This window comes from Micromonas pusilla (genome assembly GCF_000151265.4).
Source record: "Micromonas pusilla CCMP1545 genomic scaffold MICPUCscaffold_3, whole genome shotgun sequence".
NCBI lineage: Eukaryota > Viridiplantae > Chlorophyta > Mamiellophyceae > Mamiellales > Mamiellaceae > Micromonas > Micromonas pusilla.
Genome location: NW_003315884.1, coordinates 1,470,233 through 1,488,629, shown reverse-complemented (window position 1 = coordinate 1,488,629; position 18,397 = coordinate 1,470,233). Strand labels below are relative to the sequence as shown.

The following is an 18,397-nucleotide window of genomic DNA, read 5'->3' as shown; positions in this document are numbered from 1 at the left end:
CGAAGCGCCGCGGTCGCCCCCCGAAGAAGCTCGCGGTGAAGCTCGTCAAGATGACGCCGGCGCCGGCGCCGGCGCCGGCGTCGCAGAGAAAAAGACGAGGCCGCCCGCCTTCGTCGTCGAAGGTTCCACCGAAAAAACGAGGCCGCAAGCCCGCGGCGATTAAGAGCGCGGCGTTGGGCGTGCTCGCGGAGTTGGCGACGACGCCGACGCGGCGGGGGCGGCCGCCAAAGAGCCCGGCGCCGGCGCCGACGCCGACGCCGACGCCGACGCCGAAACGCCGCGGCCGCCCGCCGAAGCACGCCGGAAAATCCATGGGGCGCCCGAGAAAAAACGCGAAGAAGACGCCGGGACGAAAGCCGAAAAAAACGCCGACGCAGACGACGCCGAAGCGCGCGGCGAGACAGCCCGCGTACGTCGAAGAGGATGAATTTTCCGCTCTCGCGAGCGACAGCGACGACGCGGCGACGGAGGAAATCGGCACCCCCGCGACGGTTCTCAACCCCGGACGAAAAAGCCGCGGCGGCGCCCGCGGCGCGCTCGCGGCGGTGTCTCCGCAGAAGCCGTCGACCCCCGCGGGCCGAATACCGATCGTAGATTACATGGGCATCGACCTCGTCACGGACACGACGGAGATGGACGCCGTCGTGAAGGTCTTTTGCACGCACACGGAGCCGAACTACTCGCTGCCGTGGCAGCGAAAGCGCCAGAGCGCGAGCACGAGCTCCGGGTTCATAATCCGCGGCCGTCGCATTCTGACGAACGCGCACAGCGTGGAGCACCACACGTCGGTGAAGCTGAAGAAGCGAGGCGGGGATAAAAAATACGAAGCGCGGGTGCTCGCCATCGGCGTCGAGTGCGACCTCGCGCTTCTCACCGTGGACGACGACGAGTTCTTCGCGGGGACGACGCCGATCGACTTTGGTCAACTCCCGTCGCTTCAAGCCGCGGTGACCGTGGTGGGGTACCCGATCGGCGGCGTCGCGATATCCGTCACCAGCGGCGTCGTGTCTCGAATCGAAGTCACGTCGTACTCGCACGGGAGCTCGGAGCTCCTCGGGCTTCAAATCGACGCGGCGATTAATTCGGGAAACTCGGGCGGGCCGGCGTTTAACGCGCAAGGCGGTTGCGTCGGCGTCGCGTTTCAGTCCTTGAAAGCGGACGACGCGGAGAACATCGGGTACGTCATCCCGACGCCGGTCATCATGCACTTCATACGCGACTACGAGAAGAACGGGAAGTACACCGGATTCCCCACGCTGCCGGCGACGTGGCAGAAACTCGAAAATCCAAACATGCGAAAGTTTTTGAAGATGACCCCCGCGCAAAAGGGCGTCATGGTGCGACGCGTCGACCCGGTGAGCCCCGGGTCGAACAAACTCAAGAACGGCGACGTCCTACTCTCGTTCGACGGCGTCGAGATCGCGAACGACGGCACCGTGCCGTTCCGAACCGGCGAGAGAATAAGCTTTCACTACCTCGTCACCGAAAAATTCGTCGGCGAAAAGGCGCGGGTGACGTTCCTTCGCGACGGCACGACGCACGCGGTCGACCTTCCGCTGACGCAAGTCCCTCGGCTCGTCCCCGTGCACATCGAGGGCGTTCCGCCGTCGTTCTACATCGCCGCGGGTCTGGTGTTCACGACGGTGTGCGTGCCGTATTTAAAGTCGGAATACGGGAAGGATTACGACTACGACGCGCCGGTGCCGATTTTGAACCGCATGATGTACGACCAGGTCACGGATAAAGGGCAGAACGTCGTCGTCGTCGCGCACGTGCTGAGCGCGCCGATTAACATCGGGTACGAGGACATCGTGAACACGGTGGTGAACGGGTTCAACGGGAAGCCGGTGAGTAATTTGAAGCAGCTCGCGGACATGTGCGACGGGTGCAAAGACCCGTTCATGCGGTTCGAGCTCGATCACAACTTGCTGGTCGTTCTGAAGACGAAAGAAGCGCACGGGGCGACGCAGGACATCTTGAAGACGCACTGCATCCCGTCCGCGAAGTCGCAGGATTTAAAATGAGAGTAGCGTAATAGTTGTAATAGAGCGCATCGCGCATTATCATGGCGTCGCACTCATCGCTGCCTCGGCGGCGGCGGTCGCAAGTCCCTCTGCCACCGCGCGAGTAAAAAATCCCCAAGCACGCTCTTCGGCCCCTCGCTCCCGCCCTCCTCCTCCTCGCGCGTCCACTCCCCCCCGCCGCCGAACAGCGCGATCGCGCGCTGCGTCGCAGGCCTCAGGCTCGGCTCCGCCGCCGCGCCGGGCCCGGCGAGTCTCTCCAACGCGTCCGCGAGCAACGCCGCGCACGCGCCGGGGGCCTCCGCCTCGAGCTCCGCGAGCGCCCTCGTCGCCTTCGCCGCGGCGGCGGCCGCGCGCGCGCCGCCGCCGCCGCCGCCGCCGCCGGTCGACCTCGACCTCGCCGCGTGCGACGCCGCGGGGGAGAGCACCGCGGCGATGGAGGGGGTGGAACGCGCGATCGCGTCGAGCGCGGCGGCTTCGACGCTCGACGTCGACGTCGAGCGCTCCCCGCCCGCCTCCGCCTCCGCCTCCGCCGCGCGCTCGCGCTCGTCGTCCTCGGCGTGTCGCATCCGCACGGTCCCTCCGTACGGGATCTCCTCCCTCTCCTCCGCGCCGTCGCGGTCGCGTACCCGCGGCGTCCCCTGCGGACCCGCGCCGGCGTCCTCCGACGCGTCCTCCTCGCGCGTCGGCTTGTTGAACCGCCGCCCGATGGTCCCGTCGCCGAAATCCCACGACGGCGCCTTCGCCTTCCCTGGGCCCTCTCCGTCCTTCCCGGGCCCCGCCTGGCCGCCGCCGCCTCCCGCGGGCGAGTTCCCTCGCCCGTAGCTCCCCGACGCGACGTCTCGGACGTGCTGATCGATGCGCTGCATCAGCGCGGGCGACCGCGACGGCGCGTCCGCGACGAACCGGTGCTCCATCAACGCGCGCGCGCTCGGCCGCCTCGCGCTGTCCTTCTGAAGACACGCGGCGACGAACTCCACGTGCGCGGGGTCGTGTTTCGCGGCGTCCAACGCCGGCGGCGGGTTCTGGGGGATGAAGAAGAGCACGCGCATCGGGTGCAGGTCGCTGTACGGCGGCGTCCCGGTCGCCATCTCGATCGCGGTGATGCCGAGGCTCCAGACGTCCGCTTTTTCGTCGTACCCGTCGCCCTGGTCTTGCGATTGGATCACCTCCGGGGCCATCCAGAACGGCGTCCCGGTGAACGTCTTCCGCTTGTTCCCGCCGAGCGTGTGCGTCATCTGCCCGGCGACGCCAAAGTCCGCGAGCCGCACTTCCCCGCGCTCGGTCAGGAGGACGTTCGCGCACTTGATGTCGCGGTGGATTTTCCCCTCTCCGTGAAGGTAATCGAGCGCCATGAGAAGGTCGCGCAGGACGACCGCGCACGCGTCCGTCGGGAGCGGGTTCTCCGGGGTCACCAAGTCCGCGACGGAGCCGCCGGCCATGTACTCCATCGCGATCGCGAGCCGCGTGGACCCCTCGTGCAGCCACGAGCCTATGTACTTCGTGACGTACTCGCTTCGAATCTGCGCGAGGTGGGAGATTTCGCGCTGGATGTCCTCCACCTCGTCCTCCGCCTCCTCCAAGTCCACGAGCTTGACGGCGACGACCGCGCCGGTGAGCTTGTCCAGCGCGCGGTGGACATCGCCCGCGCTGCCTCGGCCGATGCGCGGGCCGAGCTCGAAGCGCGCGGAGGTGAGCGCCATCGCGACTGGCGCGACGTTCGAAGATTTTTGTCGGTTCTCTCTGCTGTGTTCGTAAAAATCGTGCCGCTGGCTCGTCTAAACGTTCTCTCGGTCGCTCCCCGCGCCCCCTCCCTCCCCGCGCCGCGTCGTCTCATCACCAATCGAACCGCTTCAGCGTCGATTCCGCCTCCCCGAGGTCCTTCGCGACCTTCTTCCTTCGGTAGAAAATCGGGCAATCCCTCGACGTGCACAGGACGTCCTGATGCAAACTCCCCTGGCACCGCTGGCACTGCGTCCAGAGCCGGTTGAAATCCCGCTCGAGGTCGTTCACCGTGTTCAGCGCCCTCTGCAAGTGCTCCGGCTCTTTCGCGAGGCAGTGCGCGCACAGCGCCGTGGACGTCTTCTCGTCCGTGATGGACGCCTTGCACCCGACGCACGACAGACGCACTTTCGCGAACCGCATGATCCCGCCCGCGGCGCTGCTCGGCGTCGGCTGAGAGATGGCGCGCGTGTGATCCCCCTTCAACAGCTGCGACGACGCGTCCTTCATGATCGGCTCGAAGATGCGCATCAGCGGCTTCCCGAGGTAGTGGTCCAAGTAGTGCTGGCAGTCGATCGGGAGGTTGTGCTCCATCGCCCAGATCGGGTCCTCGGACTTTTCGTACCCCTTCGCGTTCTTCGCGGCTTTCACGATGACGTACGCGATGCGATCGCCGACGACGGGCGCCGTCGCCGGGTCGCGCTCCTTCATCCTCTTCGCGAGCTCGACGTGCGCGGCTTTGTTCTCGTACGCGTCCGCGTCTTGGGTGAGCCCCTTCGTGATCACGAGGAGGGACAGGTCCATGCGGTTCATGAGAAGGTCCGAGATGGTTCGCTTGACGTAGTCAACAGCGCCCGGGACGTCGCGCGAGATTAAAATTTTCTGAAGCACCGTCTCGATGACTTGCCTCACGAGCAGACAGTTATCTCTCCGCACGGTCTCGATCCCTTTCGTGTCCATGTAGTCGTGCTTCTTCGGGTTCGTCCACAGCAGACCGGCGTATCGCTTCTTGCTGATGAGCAGGTACGGCCAGTACACCTTCTCGAACTCGAGCTTGATGGGTTTGATAAACGTCGACGAGACGTACGTCGCGGCTTCCTCGCCGAGCTTCATCGCCTCCTCCAAGTCCGTGACGTTAAACTTGATCATGACCGAGTCCGTGTCGCCGTAGATGACGTCCGCGTTCGCGCTGTACCCGTTCTTCGTGTTGTACTTCTCCATGACGAGCTCCTTCGTCTGGTCGATCATGTTGCGGCCGTACGACGTCGTGGAGGCGGAAATCTCGAGACACGGCAACGCGCCGACAGTGGCGCCGGTGAAGCCGTACACCGAGTTGGCGCTCACCTTCAGCGCGAGCTGACGGCCGTCGAGGACCGCCTTTTCTAAGGGGTCCTGCGCCTTCTTCAGGTCCGCCTTGGCGCGTTTGCGCGCGCTCAAGAGCTCCTCTAAAATCTCCGGCAGGATGCCCTTCGTCTTGTTCGACTTCACGAACACGTCCCCCGTCGGCGACTTGGAGACGTCCTCGGGGTTCATCCGGCTCACCATGTTCTGCGGCACGAGCGTGCAGTAGCACAGGTTATGCGCCATCATGATCGACGGGTACAGCGACGCGAAATCCAGCGTCGCGATCGGGAGCTCGTAGTACCCCGCTTTCGCGTCGAGGACGGTCGCGCCCTCGTACGCGACGCCGCCCTCTTGCTGATCCGACGCGCCCTTTTTCGGCATGTGCGGGACGAGCAACCCGCGCTGCCGCGCTTTCCGTAAAATCTGGGATAACACCTTGATGGACTGCCCGCGGGATAATAAGAAGGACAGCGGCACGCCCGTGACGCGCGCCATCTCGATGTAGTTGTACATGTACATCAACTTATCGAGCAACCGCTGCGGGAGGTACGCGTCCTTGAGGCAATACACCGCGAGGCGGCGACGCGTCTCCGACGTCCCGGCTTGAAGCTCGGAAATCGCGGAGTGGTGCACGTCCTCCTTTTGCTCCCCCAAGAAGTGCGCGGAGACCGCATTGAGGGAGTACGACGACAGCTTGTGGTCCCGCTGCACAGCCTGAAGAAGATCGAACTGCACGCGGCCTTCGATCGTGATCTCCTTGCTGTCGCGCGTGCCGTACGCCTTGGACGAAAACGTCGTGTCCTTCATCCTCAGCTTGCTGCCGATCATACGACCCCAGTACGGAAAGTCCTCCACGCCGAGCGTCGCCGCGCGATTTATGAGGTACGGGAAGTCGAAGTTCACGATGTTGTACCCGATGAGCAAGTCCGGGTCCGTGGACCGGAGGAACTTCCCCCACGAGCGCAGAAGCTCGCGTTCGTCCGTGAACGAGAGCACGTCCGCGCCTACGATTGGCGCGCACGTGTCGAGCGTCCAGATCGCCTTGATGATAGGCTTGTCGTCGCCCTGGCACGTCACCATCGTCGCGATCTGTATCACCGGGTCGTGCTCCGCGTCCGGGAAGTGCCCGCGCCGCCCCGCGCACTCGATGTCCACGGACAGAATGCGAAACGGCGCGAGCTTGCTAAACTGCCCCTCCGGCGCGTGCGAAATCACCGCGTCGAACGCGACGTCGCACTCGTACTGACACATCGAGCTCTTCTTCGCGCGGAGGTGATACCCCCCCGGCGGGAGCTCGAGCCAGTTCCCGCCGACGATGCCGCGGTCGACCATGAACCGAAGCGTGTACAGGACGTTGGATTCGAACGTCATGAACGTCAGCGCGGAGACGTGCAGCCCCGGGACGAGGAGACCCTGCTTCTCGAGGATCCCGCGCGCCGTCGCCACCATGTTCGGCAGCGTCGTCGTGATCTTCACGAACATCGCGGTCCGGCCTTCCTGGTAGTACATCAGCGACTGCTTGTCCCTCACGACGCTCACCGCGGAGATGAACGTCCCGTTCCCGCCGTTGTTCCCGCCGCGCTGTTGCTGCTGCATGAGGTCGTTCAAGTTTTTTCGGAACCCCTCGCACTGGTCGTCGCGGAACGACTCCGGCACCTTCGCGTAGAAGTACGGCTCGAACCCGTGCACGTGCACGCACACGGAGTTCCCTCCCGCGGTCACGCCGAAGATGCGAAGCATCGCGGCCGCGCCCATGGCCTTCCGCTGCGGCCCGAGCATCGCGTGCGGCTCGCCGATGATGTAGTCGATGTCCAGCTGTTGAAACACGATGTTGTCCTTCTCGACGTTCAGCTCCGGCGCGGGCTTGCGCTTCCAGTGCTCGCGCTCCGCGTCCGCGACGATGACCTGAGGCGGAAAGGATGCGGTGGCGCGGGCGACGCGCGATGGTCGGTCAGACGCGCGAGTGGGGGAGGGCGCGACGGCGGCGGGACGAGGACGGCGGGGGGGGGCGGTCGCATCTCGCGCGAGCGATCGCGGTCGCGGCGCGGTTCAAAAGACGACGGACGACAGCCGGACAGCATACGCGCCTTCTGGTCTAAGACGTCGTTGAGGAACACGTCCTCGTCGTCCGGGTCCTCGTACTCCTCCGGGAGGATGGGCTCGGAGTCCATCATGTCTTGCCCGGGCGTCGGGCGCTTCGGTCCTGGCCCGCCCGCGTCCTCGCCCGGGCGTTTGCTCATGATCGAGATCGGCACGAACGCCTCGTCCTGTTCAAAAAATCACGATGACGACGCGTCGAGGAAGACGACGCGCGTCGACGCTCGCGCGCGTCGCGTTCGGCGCTCCGTTCTTCGACGCGGAGCCGTGCGCGATCCGCTGACGAAGAGGTCTTCGCGAGCGCGTCCCAACCCGCGGCGCGCTCGTGGTGTGATTGAAGGCTCGGACGCCGAGAGGCGGTTCGCACGCCGACTCGCGACCGCCTGATGAACCTGGCCTTCGTGGGCCGACGTTTTAGGGTTTATGCGACGTTTTAGGGTTTATGCCATGTTTATGCGCCGCCACCTCGCCTATCGTTGTACCGAACCACCGCACGGGGCAAACAGTCAGAAAAAAGCAACGCGCGAAAGCACTTTTTCAGCTTCTTTCTCCGCGCATACTTTCGTAGTACGTACGTTTTTTCTCTAACTAATTGCGCGTGCGCGGACGCGCTCGATTCTCATTCGCCCTCAACTGACAGCGTGTTGCGAGCCACTCAGCCAGCGACTCTTCACGGTCGCCTACAACATCTCGGCGTGACGCGCGCGGCTCGCGGCACAACACGGCGAGCGGGAAGGCTCGGAGGCGGGCGAGAGGCCTTCGAGGAGGAAGGAAAAGGAACGCGCGAACGCGTGCGAGAGGCCCCGTGCTGGTCCCCTCCTCGCGTGGCGGCGTCAGCGGCGTACTCCGGCGAAGGCGCGTCCCGTGAAATCGAGCGAAGATACTTTTGCGCGCACGCCCCGATCTCCGACAACAATTGCCGCGGGAACACGCGACCGCGACGCGACGCGCGCGCGCGCGCTTCGCCATTCTCGCGCGGGTTTTTTTCTCGTGGACGCCCTTCGTCGGATTTTCGCGCTCGCGGGGGCGACGCGTCGTCGGGGGCGTCCCCGACGCGCGTTTGGCGGCGCCACGGAATTCCCGCGCTTTCGACGAGAGGACACCTTCCTGGTGGTTCCGGGGACGTCATCAGGAGCGCGTGAGGTGGCGCCCCGGGGCGCGATTGCGGCGACGCGACGTCGGAAACGACTTTCTGACGCCGTCGATCCTTAATCGATGGCGTCGAGTCGTCGTTTCCGGCGTGAAAGTCGCGTCGCGCGGCGTGCTCGCTTCCGCGTTCGCGCATCCCCGCGCGCGCGGAGGCGCTTTTTTCCCCTCGCAGCCCTGTGTACGCTCTTCTCCGAGAGGTTTTTTTTCTGACCGTCCATCTCCCCCGCCTCCTCCTCTCTCTCTCTCTCTCTCTCTCTCTCTCTCACGCACAGGTAATTCCCGGGTTCGCCACGCGTGAACACCGGAGCATGGCGACGACCATGGCGACGCCCGCGCCGGCGTCGGCGGAACCTCCCGCGGTCGTCCTCCCTCAGGCGGCCATTCCGCCGCCGACGACGGACGTCCCCACGCACGCGCCGAGCGGAGAGCTCCTCCTCCCCGGGATCCCGGGGAAGCGGTGCGCGCACTGCAACACGCAGACGACGCCGCTGTGGAGGAACGGCCCGGACGGCCCGAAGACGCTGTGCAACGCGTGCGGGGTGCGGGACAACCGCCGGCACGCGAAGCACCGGAACGCGTCCAAGCCGAGGAAGCCGAAGAGCGACAGGCCGCACAAGCCCAAGCCGCGTCTGGAGTACGACTCCTCCGGGCGCCCGAAGCGCGTCGTGGTTCCCCCGTCGCTCTTCGCGGACTCCCAGGACGACGGCCTCGGCGGGCGGAGGTCCTCGCGCTGGAACGCGGGGCTGCTCACGAAGCGCGCCAAGGCGGAGGCGGCGGCGAACGCGGCGCCGAAGCGTCCCCGACCGCTCCCCGCCATGGACGTCGACGGCGACGGCAACATTCACCTCCCGACCTTCTCCATCGTCGGCGACTACGAGCAGAACTCCATGACCGGGTTCAAACCCTCGAGCGAATACGTGAGCGCGCGGCCGCACACGGTGAGCGGGCGGTTCGCGCCGTGCGGCCCGGCGCCGTTGTACAGCGCGACGAGCGACGACGTCGCGTGGCTCGACGGCGTCAACGCCCAACGCGCCGACGCGGAGGCGCTCAAGGAGCGCCAGCTCGAGACGCTGTTCGACGTCTTCGAGGAGGCGTCGTGGCACGCCGGGGACACGGTCGCGAGCGCGCAGGCGGCGTACGACGTCCTCGGGTTCGGCGACGGCGGCGGGGGCGGCGCGTCGGGCGCGGAGGCGCGCGCGACGAAGAGCGAAGCCACGGAGATGTTCTCGTGCGAGGATCTGTCGTGGGCGGATGAGCCGCTCGTCTCGCCGATGACCGCGCTGGACGAGACCTTCGCGGGGATCAAGGCGGCGGCGGGCGAGAAGAAGCACTCCTCTGAGAAGCGCGCGACGCGGAACGGGACGGAGAGCCCGCCGCACACGCCGTCGGAGTCGCAAGAGCCCGAGTGCGCGCGCGGGTCGCCGTCCGTCCCGAGCGAGAACGGCGGGGACGGCGCGCGCACGCCTCCGGGGTCGCCGGCGCCGGGGTCGGTCGACGCCGCGACGGCGTCGGACGACACGGACGTCGAGAGCGACGACGAGCGCGTGGGGTCGGGAAACGGTAAGAGCAGTGATCTCGCCGCGAACGGGAAGATGATCAGCGAATGGAAGCGGGTGACGCGCGGGGCGAAAGCCGCCGCGCGCCCCGCCAAGACGCTGAGAAACGGAACGCGCGCGGGCATCTCCCCAGTTACCGGGGGGGCGAGTGAGCTCCAAAAAGTTAACACCACCACCACCAAGAACAAGAACAAGAACAAGAAACACACGAGCGGCGCCGGCGCCGGCGCGGCGAAGCGCGACCCCAACGTCCCGACCGACGCGGACGTCGCGCTCGCGTACGCGTACTACCGCGAGCTTCGCGCGAAGAACGGCGGCGTCGCGCTCATCGCGAGGTTCGCGCGCCCAGCGCCGGCGTCGCTGCGCGTCGCGACGCTCGGCGGCGGCAAAGGCGCGGACGCGGACGACGGCGGCGCCGTCGCCGCCGCGAAGAAGGCTGCCGAGGGGAAGTACCAGTTCGTGCTCGGCGTCGAGGCTGTCCGCGCGCAGCAGCGCGAGCGCGCGGCGCGCGGCGAGGCCATCAAGGAGGCGTCGCGTCGCCGCCGCCGCCGCGCGTGCTTCAACCCGGCGGCGTCGAAGCGAAGACGGAAGCAGCAGACGGCGATGGAGATCGCGCTCGAGCTTCCGATGGAGATTTCGCACGAGCCGCTGTATTTCTACCCGCCGACGCCGTCGCCGACGGAGGAGATCGCGTCCGAGGACTTTCACGAGGCGACGCCGCCGCCGCACGACGACGACGCGCACACGGCGTCGGACTGGGAGAGCGAGGAGGACGTTGACGTTCCGGCGGCGGACGCGCGCGACCAGCCATCGGTGATGCGCAAGGTGGCGTCCGCCGCGAGCGTCGTCTTCTCCAGGGTTTTTCTGGGGTCGGGGACGCCGGTGACGCCGAAGAAGCGACGGACGCCGCGGTTCGGGAGCAGGCACGCCGCCGCGGTGAAGGCGGAGGCTTGAGCGACGAGGACGTCGCGATGAATGAAAAAAAATAAAAAAATATTCCTGGTGCGTGGGATGGGAGAGAGGTAATATACGTGTACGAGTACCGAGGAACGATACGAGAACAAGAGAAGAGGGTGCGAAGAGGGTGTGGGAGTCAACGAGGAACGAATGACGAATGGTATATTATGCGGACGCGGACGGACGGACGTCGAGACGCGTGGAGCACAAAGGAAAATTAGGCATCAGAATCGGCCCGCCGCCGGGGGTTGTATTATCATACAGCACCCGCCCGGGCTGAGGTTTGAACGCAGAGAAGAATTCCAATTCAAAGAACAATTTCGTTCGCTCGTTCGCGTCTCGCGCTCGCGCTCGCTCGCGCGTCTCCATCACATCACATCGGCTCCGGCGCGATCCGTCTCGCCGCGGGCGCCGCCGTCGTCGCCGGATCCGCCACGGGCTCCGGCGCGATGCGTTTCGGCACCGCGGACGCGTCCCCGGCGGGCTCGCTCACCGGCACGGGCGCGACGCGACGCGGCGCATTCGCGTTCGCGTTCGCGTTCGCGTTCGCGTTCGCGTTCGCGTCCGCGACGGGCGCGGGCGCGACGCGACGCGGACCGTTCGCGGGGAGCTCCGCGCCCGCGCCCGCCGCCGCCGCCGCCGCCTTCTCCTTCTCCGCCGCCGCGAGCGCGGTCGCCTCCCGCTTCTCCTCCGCGACGGCCGCTGCCCTCTCCGCAGCCTCCTTCACCGCGCGCACCCTCACCTCCGGCATCTCGCCCCTGACGTGCTCGGGCACCTCCTCCGGGGTCAACACCCGCCCGAGCTCGCTCTCCGTGAAGGTCACCACGGAGCAGTACCCGTCGCTGGACGACACGACGAGCGTCATGCCGTCCGGCGACCACGCCGCGTCCGTGATCGCGGCGTAGTGTAAGCCGCCGATGAACGCGAGCGGGGTCGTCTCCGAGGTATCGTACACCGTGACCGTGTCCGTCGTGCACACGCAGAAGACGACGCGGTACGGCTTCGCGGGGACGAGCGACGCGTCAGCCTCCGTCGTCGGCGTCGTCGTCGTCGCTTCCTCCTTCGTCGTCGCTTCCTCCTTCGTCGCCTCCGCGACGCCTTCGCCCTCGCCCGTTCCCACCGCCGCTTCCTCCGCGACCGCCTCCTCGTTCGCGCACGCCTCCGCGTTCGCCTCGCCGTCCTCGCGTCGTCGCTTCTTCCCGCCGGACGTTTCCCCCGGCGTCGTCTCCGGCGTGGACGGACCGCTCGCGTCTTTCTTCGCGTAAAACGTCGGCGAAAATCGCACGCAGACCGCGGGGCTCAACCCGGGCAACCGCACCGCGGGCCTCGAGAACTTATCCCTCTCGAACAAGTACGTCACGTGCTGCTCTCTCGCGCCCGCGTGCTCCTTGTGCGTCCCCGACGGCGTCGCGAGGAACGACCCGCACGGGCTCCACGCCGGCCGCCGGAAAAACGATTGCATCGTGTCGTCGTGATACAGCGCCTGCTTCCCGGGCTTCGAGCGCGCCGTCCCGGGCGCCGCGGACGGGTCCGCGTTCTCTTCCCCGCGCGACAAGATCTCTTGGCACGACACGTTCTTGCACCAGCGCGGCGACGCGATCGGGTGCGGAACCCCGCGAGACGCGAACAGTCGCACGGTGCGGTCGCCGCTCTGGCTGACGAGATACTCGCCTCTCGGGTCCCACGCGACGCCCTGAACGTAGTGCGCGTGCCCTTCCAACCGGAACACCCCTTTCGTCTTCGCGACGTCCCACACGATGCACGTGTTCTCGACGCTGCCCGTCACGAGCGCGACGCCGAGCGGCGCCCACGCGAGGTCGAAGACGTCGTCGGAGTGCCCGCGGAGGACGCCGCTCTGTCGCCACGACGTCGCGTCGCCGTGATGGTTCGTGCTGCCGACGCCCGGGCGCCAGAGGAGCACCTCGCCGGTGTCGCCCCCGGACGCGAGCGCGTCGCCGCCTGGGGAGAATCGCACGACGTTCACCGTCTTCGTGTGCGCGGTGAGCGTGTCCTCGTGCGTCACCTCCGGGTTCCCTTCCGCGTCTCGGCCGACGCGCCAGAGTTTGATCTCTCTGTCCGTGCCGCACGACGCGAGCTGACCGGTCGCGGGGTTGAAGTCCACGCTCAGGACCGGGTCCTTGCCGTGCCACAGCACCTGGATCGTCTTGCACTTCATCGCGGCGCGGTCGACGACGAGGGAGCGCGCGGACGCGCGCGTCGCGATCTCTGACCTCCGCGGCGCGACGGCGATCGACGACGACGACGCGTGCTCTTTTTTCAAAAACCACGGATCGATGGATCCGAGAAAGGCCAGGTTATGGGTTGGTTCGATAGTTCAGCTCTCGCGACCACGACCAGCACTCCCCCGCGCGCGACCATGAAGTCGCAGTACACGAAAGGCCTCATGAACGATCTCCATGAATGTTGCAGGATCATCGCGCACACCGCGGATGACCCCGTGCGGTCGCTGCAGACGTTACTCGCGATGTGCGTGAACGTGTACGAACACCCGGACGACGAGAGATACCGACACATACGGCTCTCGAACGACCGCTTCCACAGGAGGGTGTGGGACGTCCCCGGGGGCAGAGACGCCTGCGATAGGCTCGGATGGGTCGAGACCGTTCAGCATGACGGCGAGCCGTGCGTGATCCTCCCCTGGAACGAGAAGGTCCCCGGGGCCGTCTGTAAGTATCTGCGGCTCGCGATAGAGGACGCGCTGTCGGACGCCGAGGCCGACTACGACGACGACGCCGAGGCCGACTACGACGACGACGCCGAGGCCGACTACGACGACGACGCCGAGGAGACGCCGGCGCCGCCGTCGTCGCCGATGGGCTACCGGAACGAGTCCTCGCTTCGAACCATCGACGATGTCGCTCCGCTCCCGAGCCGGGACGCCGCGGAGCCCGAGTCGCAACTCGAGAGGATGAGGCGCGCGCGCGAGGAAGAGCGCCAGCGCTTCGCGACGCTCCTCTCCGTGGATAAGACTTCCGCGGCGCCGCCGCCGCCGCCGCCGCCGCCGTCGTCGTCGCCGCCGCCGACGCCGACGGGCCACCGGTACGCGTCCTCGCTTCAAGGCAGCGAGGAGATCATCTTCGCGAGCCGCGAGACCCCGGAGCCCGGGTCGCCGCGGGATCGATACCTGCGAGAGCTCGAGGAGACGAGGCGCGCGCGAGAGGCGGAACGCGAGCGCGTCGCGACGCTCCTCGCGAACGATCAGAGGTGCGAGGTTCCGCCGTGGTGCATCACCGCCACCCATCGCGCGTTTCCGCTCACGCGCAGCCGACGACACTCGTTTGAGAACATCCCGAGCGACGCGATCCACGACGAGACGCCGCGGCGGACGCGCGCGTTCGTGACGACCGACGGGGCGCGTCACCGCTCGCCGCCGCCGCCGCCGCGGCGGCGGTCGCGCGAGCGGTCCGAGACTGACTCTGAGCGCGTTTCTTCCCGCGTCTCGAACTCGACGCAGGGAGCGCGCGGCGTCGCGGCGTGAGCGCGACGCGATGCGGCCGAAACGCGGCGGCAGCGGCGGCGACGAAGTGCGCGCGGCGCCTGGAGTGATGACGCGCGAGCGGAAGAAGCGGCTCGCGCCTGGAGTGACGACACGCGGCGGACGCGGCCTCCGCGAATGATCGGAGAACGAACGAACGAAAGACGACGGGGAAAGACCGGACGACGCGAGAAACGTCCTCCGAGCGTGCGTTACAAATACGAACGAACGAACGAACGATGCCTGAGACGTCTCCATCTTCACGCGCGCGCGAACGCGAGGGACCCGCCGACCGCGCGCGCGCCGACGCCGACGCGCTGCGCCCCGGCACCCCCGCCGACGCGTCCGAACCCGACCCTCCCCCTCCCCCTCCCCCGCGCGCCCCCTCGCGCGCGCACCGCGGTCACCGCAGTCGTCACCGAGCTGCTACCGCTAGCACCCTTCCCCACCGCAAAAGCGCCGTCGCCCGCCGCCGCCGCCGCCGCCACGACGCCGCACCGCTCGATCGTGATCCTCTGAAACGTGTCTCCCTCCTGCCTCGAGTCCCCGAGCTGCTCCAAAGCCGCGACCACGTTCCACCCCTCGATCACCTGCCCGAACGCGACGTGCGTCCCGTCCAGCGCCGCCGGGTTGACATTCGGGTACGTGATCATGAACTGGCTTCCGTTGCAGTCGGGCGCGCCCGGGTTGTACATGGTGAGCACGCCCGGCCCGCCGCCGTGCGCGATCGCGAAGGACTCGTCGGCGAAGTAAGGGCCGCCGTCTTCGGTGACGTAGATGGACTGGCCGCCCTTCGCCGCGTTCGGGAGGAGCGTCGCGAAGTCGAAGAAGTCCGGGTCGCGCGCGTCGTACACGACCTCGTCCAGCTCCGTGAAGTCGCCGCCTCGGATCCAGTTCCCCGGGAACACCTTAAACATCGTGCCCGCGTAGCACTTGTACTCGCACAGCTTGAGAAAGTTCTCCGACGTCACCGGATGCGTGTCCGCCTTGAGCTCGAGGACGACCCTGCCGAGGTAGTACCCCCCCGCGCGGATCTCGAAGAAGCATCGCGGGTTGCTCGGGTTCGGAGGCCCGAGCGGGGGATCGTACGGCACCTCCGGCGTCTGGATCGGCTGCGACCACTTCTCGCGCTGCTCCCACTTCACCGCGTACACGCCGCCGGGCGCGAGCGGGAGGACGCTCGGGATGTCCTTGTACTTCCCCTCCGTCTCCGTCGGCTTCCCGACCTTGACGTCGTCGGGCTCGGGGAAGTACTTCCCCTCGCGGCCGTCCGGCTCTTTCGAAGGCGACATCGCGCGTCGCGCGCGGCGGTCGGCGGCCCGGGCGAAGACGCCGCGCGTCGTCGATCTGAGAGCGAACGATGAACGTGCCAAGTGGGCACGAGCGACATCGGAGTAGATCACGACGAGAAGCCGACGCGCGCTCGCGCCGACCACGACCCCGAACCACGACGCTTCGTTGGACCGTTCGTCATCGTGAGAAGTCCACGGGGGCGCGTCGATCTGAGGAGTACGATTTTTTGGCTATGAGCATTTTCGCACGTCCGTATTCGCGGATGTACTCGTCGTCCGTAAATTTATCCATTCTCCCGATGAAAAGTCCACGCTGTGAGTCTGCGCGGGAAAACCCGCCTACGTATCGCGTGTCCCTATGCGTTTTTAGTCAGAGAAAAATCGCCGAGATTTTTTTTTCCCAGTCGAATCTCAAGATTTCCTTTTGAGGTCTTTTGTTATGTCACGCGACCCTTCGCGTGGCATGCGGACACTTACGCTACGCGCGAGCGACGCGATGGCGACGCGCGCGCGCGAGGACGACGTCGACCACGCGGACGAGAATCACGACGGCAATGACGCCCGCGATGCGCGCGGCGCGCGCGCGTCCACCTCCGGCGGAAGCGACTCCCTCCGCAGCGGCGCGACCGCGGCGGGCCTCGGGTTCAAGTGCGCAAATTCGTCCGTCTCCTGGCCGATCGATGAGCTATCCGTCTTCGACACCGCGAACATCGCGGAGTGCCGCGTCTGCGGCGACGTCGACGCGACGGACCGCGGAGACGTGCGCGAGACGTGCGACTGCGGCGATTTCACGGCGCACGTCCACCAAGGCTGCATGGCGCGGTGGGTCGAGACCCAAGGGACGCGCTGCGCGTGCGGAAAATCTTTCCAGAGCGTCGCTCGCGGTCTCAACGGCGGCGACGAGGGCAGCGTGCACAGTGCGCACGTGAGAGAGGTGATCTTCGACGCGACGTCCAAGCGACGGAGGACGTCCGCGTTCGCGCCGCCCACCGCGGAGGACGAAGACGCGCGGCGCGCGCATCTGCTCCTCACCGCCGCGTACCTGAGGCTCACGATGGACGTCCCCAAGCCGGAGGACATGCGCACGCTTCGAAAGCTCGCGCCGTTTTGCGACGGCCCGTGGAACGAGTTTTTGCGACGACGCGACGAGGGACGGCACCGCGGCGGCGGGCTGTGGAACAAGATCAAGAAGAAGTTTGGGTTCGCCAACACGTCTCACGGCGGGTTAGACGACGACGCGCGCGTGGGCGACGGGCGGTGGTCGGCGCTCAACGGCGACGGCGAGGAGGGACAGCCGTGCGAGGTGTTCGTGCCGCTGTTCACCCGAGCGCCGAGCCGCGAGAGCAGCGGCGGAGGAGGCATGAGCGTCCACGGAGGGACGCACTTCGCCGCGGGGGAGTTGGTGACGGGGGGAGGATGACGAGGATGACGAGGATGCCTTCTTCTCATAGTGGATAGTATCTGATTATATTATCATTCGAGCACTCAAGTATCATCACTTGAGCTCGTACATGCTCGTGCCCTCGCGCGCCGCTCTCGCGCGCTTCGGGCCGACTTTACACAACACCCGGTGCGCCACCGTGGGGATAAACTGCAGAAAGTTTCGCAACAACATGATCGGCTGCCTCGCGAGCACGACCTCGTCCAAGCCGAGCGCGGCGCCCGCGGCGATCTTCCTCGCGACGTACCCCGCGTCCAGACGCTTCGCGTTCTCCTTCTTCATCCGCGCCTCCGCCTCCGGGTCAAACACCGGGACGACGTCCTCCGCGTCGGCGGCGTCCGATCCCATCGATCCCATCGATCCCATCGCGGCCAAGTTCCCGCCGCTGCCGGTGTCCACGCTCCGCTCCAACGTCGCGCCGAACACGACCCTCGTCTGCCCGCCGAGCCCCGTCGCGATCGGCCCGGGGTGCGCGACGCACACGCGCACGCCTCGGTCCGCGACCTCGCCCCGCAGCGAGTGATGAAACGCCGCACACGCCGCTTTCGTCGCCGCGTACGTCGCCTGGCCGGGCGCGGGCGCCTTCGCCGCCATCGACCCGACGACGCAGATCGTCCCGCGCTTCCTCGCGAGCATCGACGGCAGCGCCGCCTTCGTGATCGCGATCGCGCTCAGCACGTTGAGCTCGAACATGTCCCTGTCCACCTCCGCGTCGGTGTCCTCCGCCGCCGCGTGCTGCGATCCGCCGGCGACGTGAAACACGTAGTCGATCCCGCCCCTCGGCTTGGCGAGGTGCGACATGGCCAGCGCCTTGTCCGCGCGCGATCGCAGCTCGCTCGGATCCGCGCGCGCGTCGAGGACGAGCGCGCGCGCGTCCTTCGCGCCGGCGTCGACGCACGCGTCGCACACCGCCTGCAGCGCGCCGAGGCGTCTAGAGGAGAGGATGAGCTTCGCGCCGAGCGACGCGAGGTGCAGCGCGAGCTCCTCGCCCAAGCCTTGGCTCGCTCCGGTGATCCACACAACCTTGCCGTCGTACGCGGACCTCGGCGCGTCGCCGAGGATCGCGAGCGCGGCGTCGCACGACCCGCGCGCGGCGTTGATCGCGAACGCGAGCGTCGTGATGAGAGACAGCAGCGCGAGGCGCGGCGCGCCGAGCGCGGCGGTGACGAGCGTGACGGCGACGATGGCGTACGGCGCGACCTCGATCGTCAGCGCGACGGCGAGCCCGGGTCCGGAGAGCTTCCGCCGGAAGACGAGGTAGAGCGCGGCCGCGAGGGCGACGACGTGCGCGAGCGCGACGCACGCGTCGAGGAGCTCGGTGA

The 18,397-nt window shown here is 67.2% G+C and overlaps 9 protein-coding genes across 9 annotated transcripts; 4 read left to right on the top strand and 5 right to left on the bottom strand.

Moving 5' to 3' along the window:
- Positions 1-614: 614 nt before the first annotated feature.
- On the top strand, positions 615-2,062 carry MICPUCDRAFT_25907 (uncharacterized protein). Its single transcript, XM_003057400.1, has one exon. The coding sequence runs from the start codon at positions 633-635 to the stop codon at positions 2,022-2,024; it is 1,392 nt and encodes a 463-aa protein (XP_003057446.1). The 5' UTR covers positions 615-632; the 3' UTR covers positions 2,025-2,062.
- Positions 2,063-2,863: 801 nt separating this feature from the next.
- Positions 2,864-3,724, bottom strand: MICPUCDRAFT_14804 (uncharacterized protein; the record flags this gene model as incomplete). Its single annotated transcript, XM_003056924.1, has 1 exon — positions 2,864-3,724. A coding segment is annotated over one exon (861 nt), but the record flags the coding sequence as incomplete, so codon positions are not given.
- Positions 3,725-3,748: 24 nt separating this feature from the next.
- Positions 3,749-7,258, bottom strand: MICPUCDRAFT_46825 (uncharacterized protein; the record flags this gene model as incomplete). Its single annotated transcript, XM_003056923.1, has 2 exons — positions 3,749-6,992; positions 7,190-7,258. 2 exons carry the CDS (start codon positions 7,256-7,258, stop codon positions 3,858-3,860), a joined length of 3,204 nt encoding a protein of 1,067 aa, XP_003056969.1. The 3' UTR covers positions 3,749-3,857.
- Positions 7,259-9,553: 2,295 nt separating this feature from the next.
- Positions 9,554-10,843, top strand: MICPUCDRAFT_62557 (uncharacterized protein; the record flags this gene model as incomplete). Its single annotated transcript, XM_003057399.1, has 1 exon — positions 9,554-10,843. The coding sequence occupies one exon, from the start codon at positions 9,554-9,556 to the stop codon at positions 10,841-10,843; it is 1,290 nt and encodes a 429-aa protein (XP_003057445.1).
- A 376-nt stretch (positions 10,844-11,219) lies between these two features.
- Positions 11,220-13,022, bottom strand: MICPUCDRAFT_15055 (Nucleosome/chromatin assembly complex protein; the record flags this gene model as incomplete). Its single annotated transcript, XM_003056922.1, has 2 exons — positions 11,220-11,899; positions 12,089-13,022. The coding sequence occupies 2 exons, from the start codon at positions 13,020-13,022 to the stop codon at positions 11,220-11,222; spliced, it is 1,614 nt and encodes a 537-aa protein (XP_003056968.1).
- A 201-nt stretch (positions 13,023-13,223) lies between these two features.
- MICPUCDRAFT_56613 (uncharacterized protein) lies at positions 13,224-14,345 on the top strand (the record flags this gene model as incomplete). Its single annotated transcript, XM_003057398.1, has 1 exon — positions 13,224-14,345. The coding sequence occupies one exon, from the start codon at positions 13,224-13,226 to the stop codon at positions 14,343-14,345; it is 1,122 nt and encodes a 373-aa protein (XP_003057444.1).
- Positions 14,346-14,827: 482 nt separating this feature from the next.
- Positions 14,828-15,394, bottom strand: MICPUCDRAFT_8090 (uncharacterized protein; the record flags this gene model as incomplete). Its single annotated transcript, XM_003056921.1, has 2 exons — positions 14,828-15,133; positions 15,197-15,394. Coding segments are annotated over 2 exons (504 nt in total), but the record flags the coding sequence as incomplete, so codon positions are not given.
- A 736-nt stretch (positions 15,395-16,130) lies between these two features.
- Positions 16,131-17,054, top strand: MICPUCDRAFT_56611 (uncharacterized protein; the record flags this gene model as incomplete). The annotated part of the gene is made up of 1 exon (XM_003057397.1): positions 16,131-17,054. The coding sequence occupies one exon, from the start codon at positions 16,131-16,133 to the stop codon at positions 17,052-17,054; it is 924 nt and encodes a 307-aa protein (XP_003057443.1).
- A 75-nt stretch (positions 17,055-17,129) lies between these two features.
- Positions 17,130-18,119, bottom strand: MICPUCDRAFT_15061 (uncharacterized protein; the record flags this gene model as incomplete). Its single annotated transcript, XM_003056920.1, has 2 exons — positions 17,130-17,363; positions 17,502-18,119. Coding segments are annotated over 2 exons (852 nt in total), but the record flags the coding sequence as incomplete, so codon positions are not given.
- Positions 18,120-18,397: the final 278 nt, after the last annotated feature.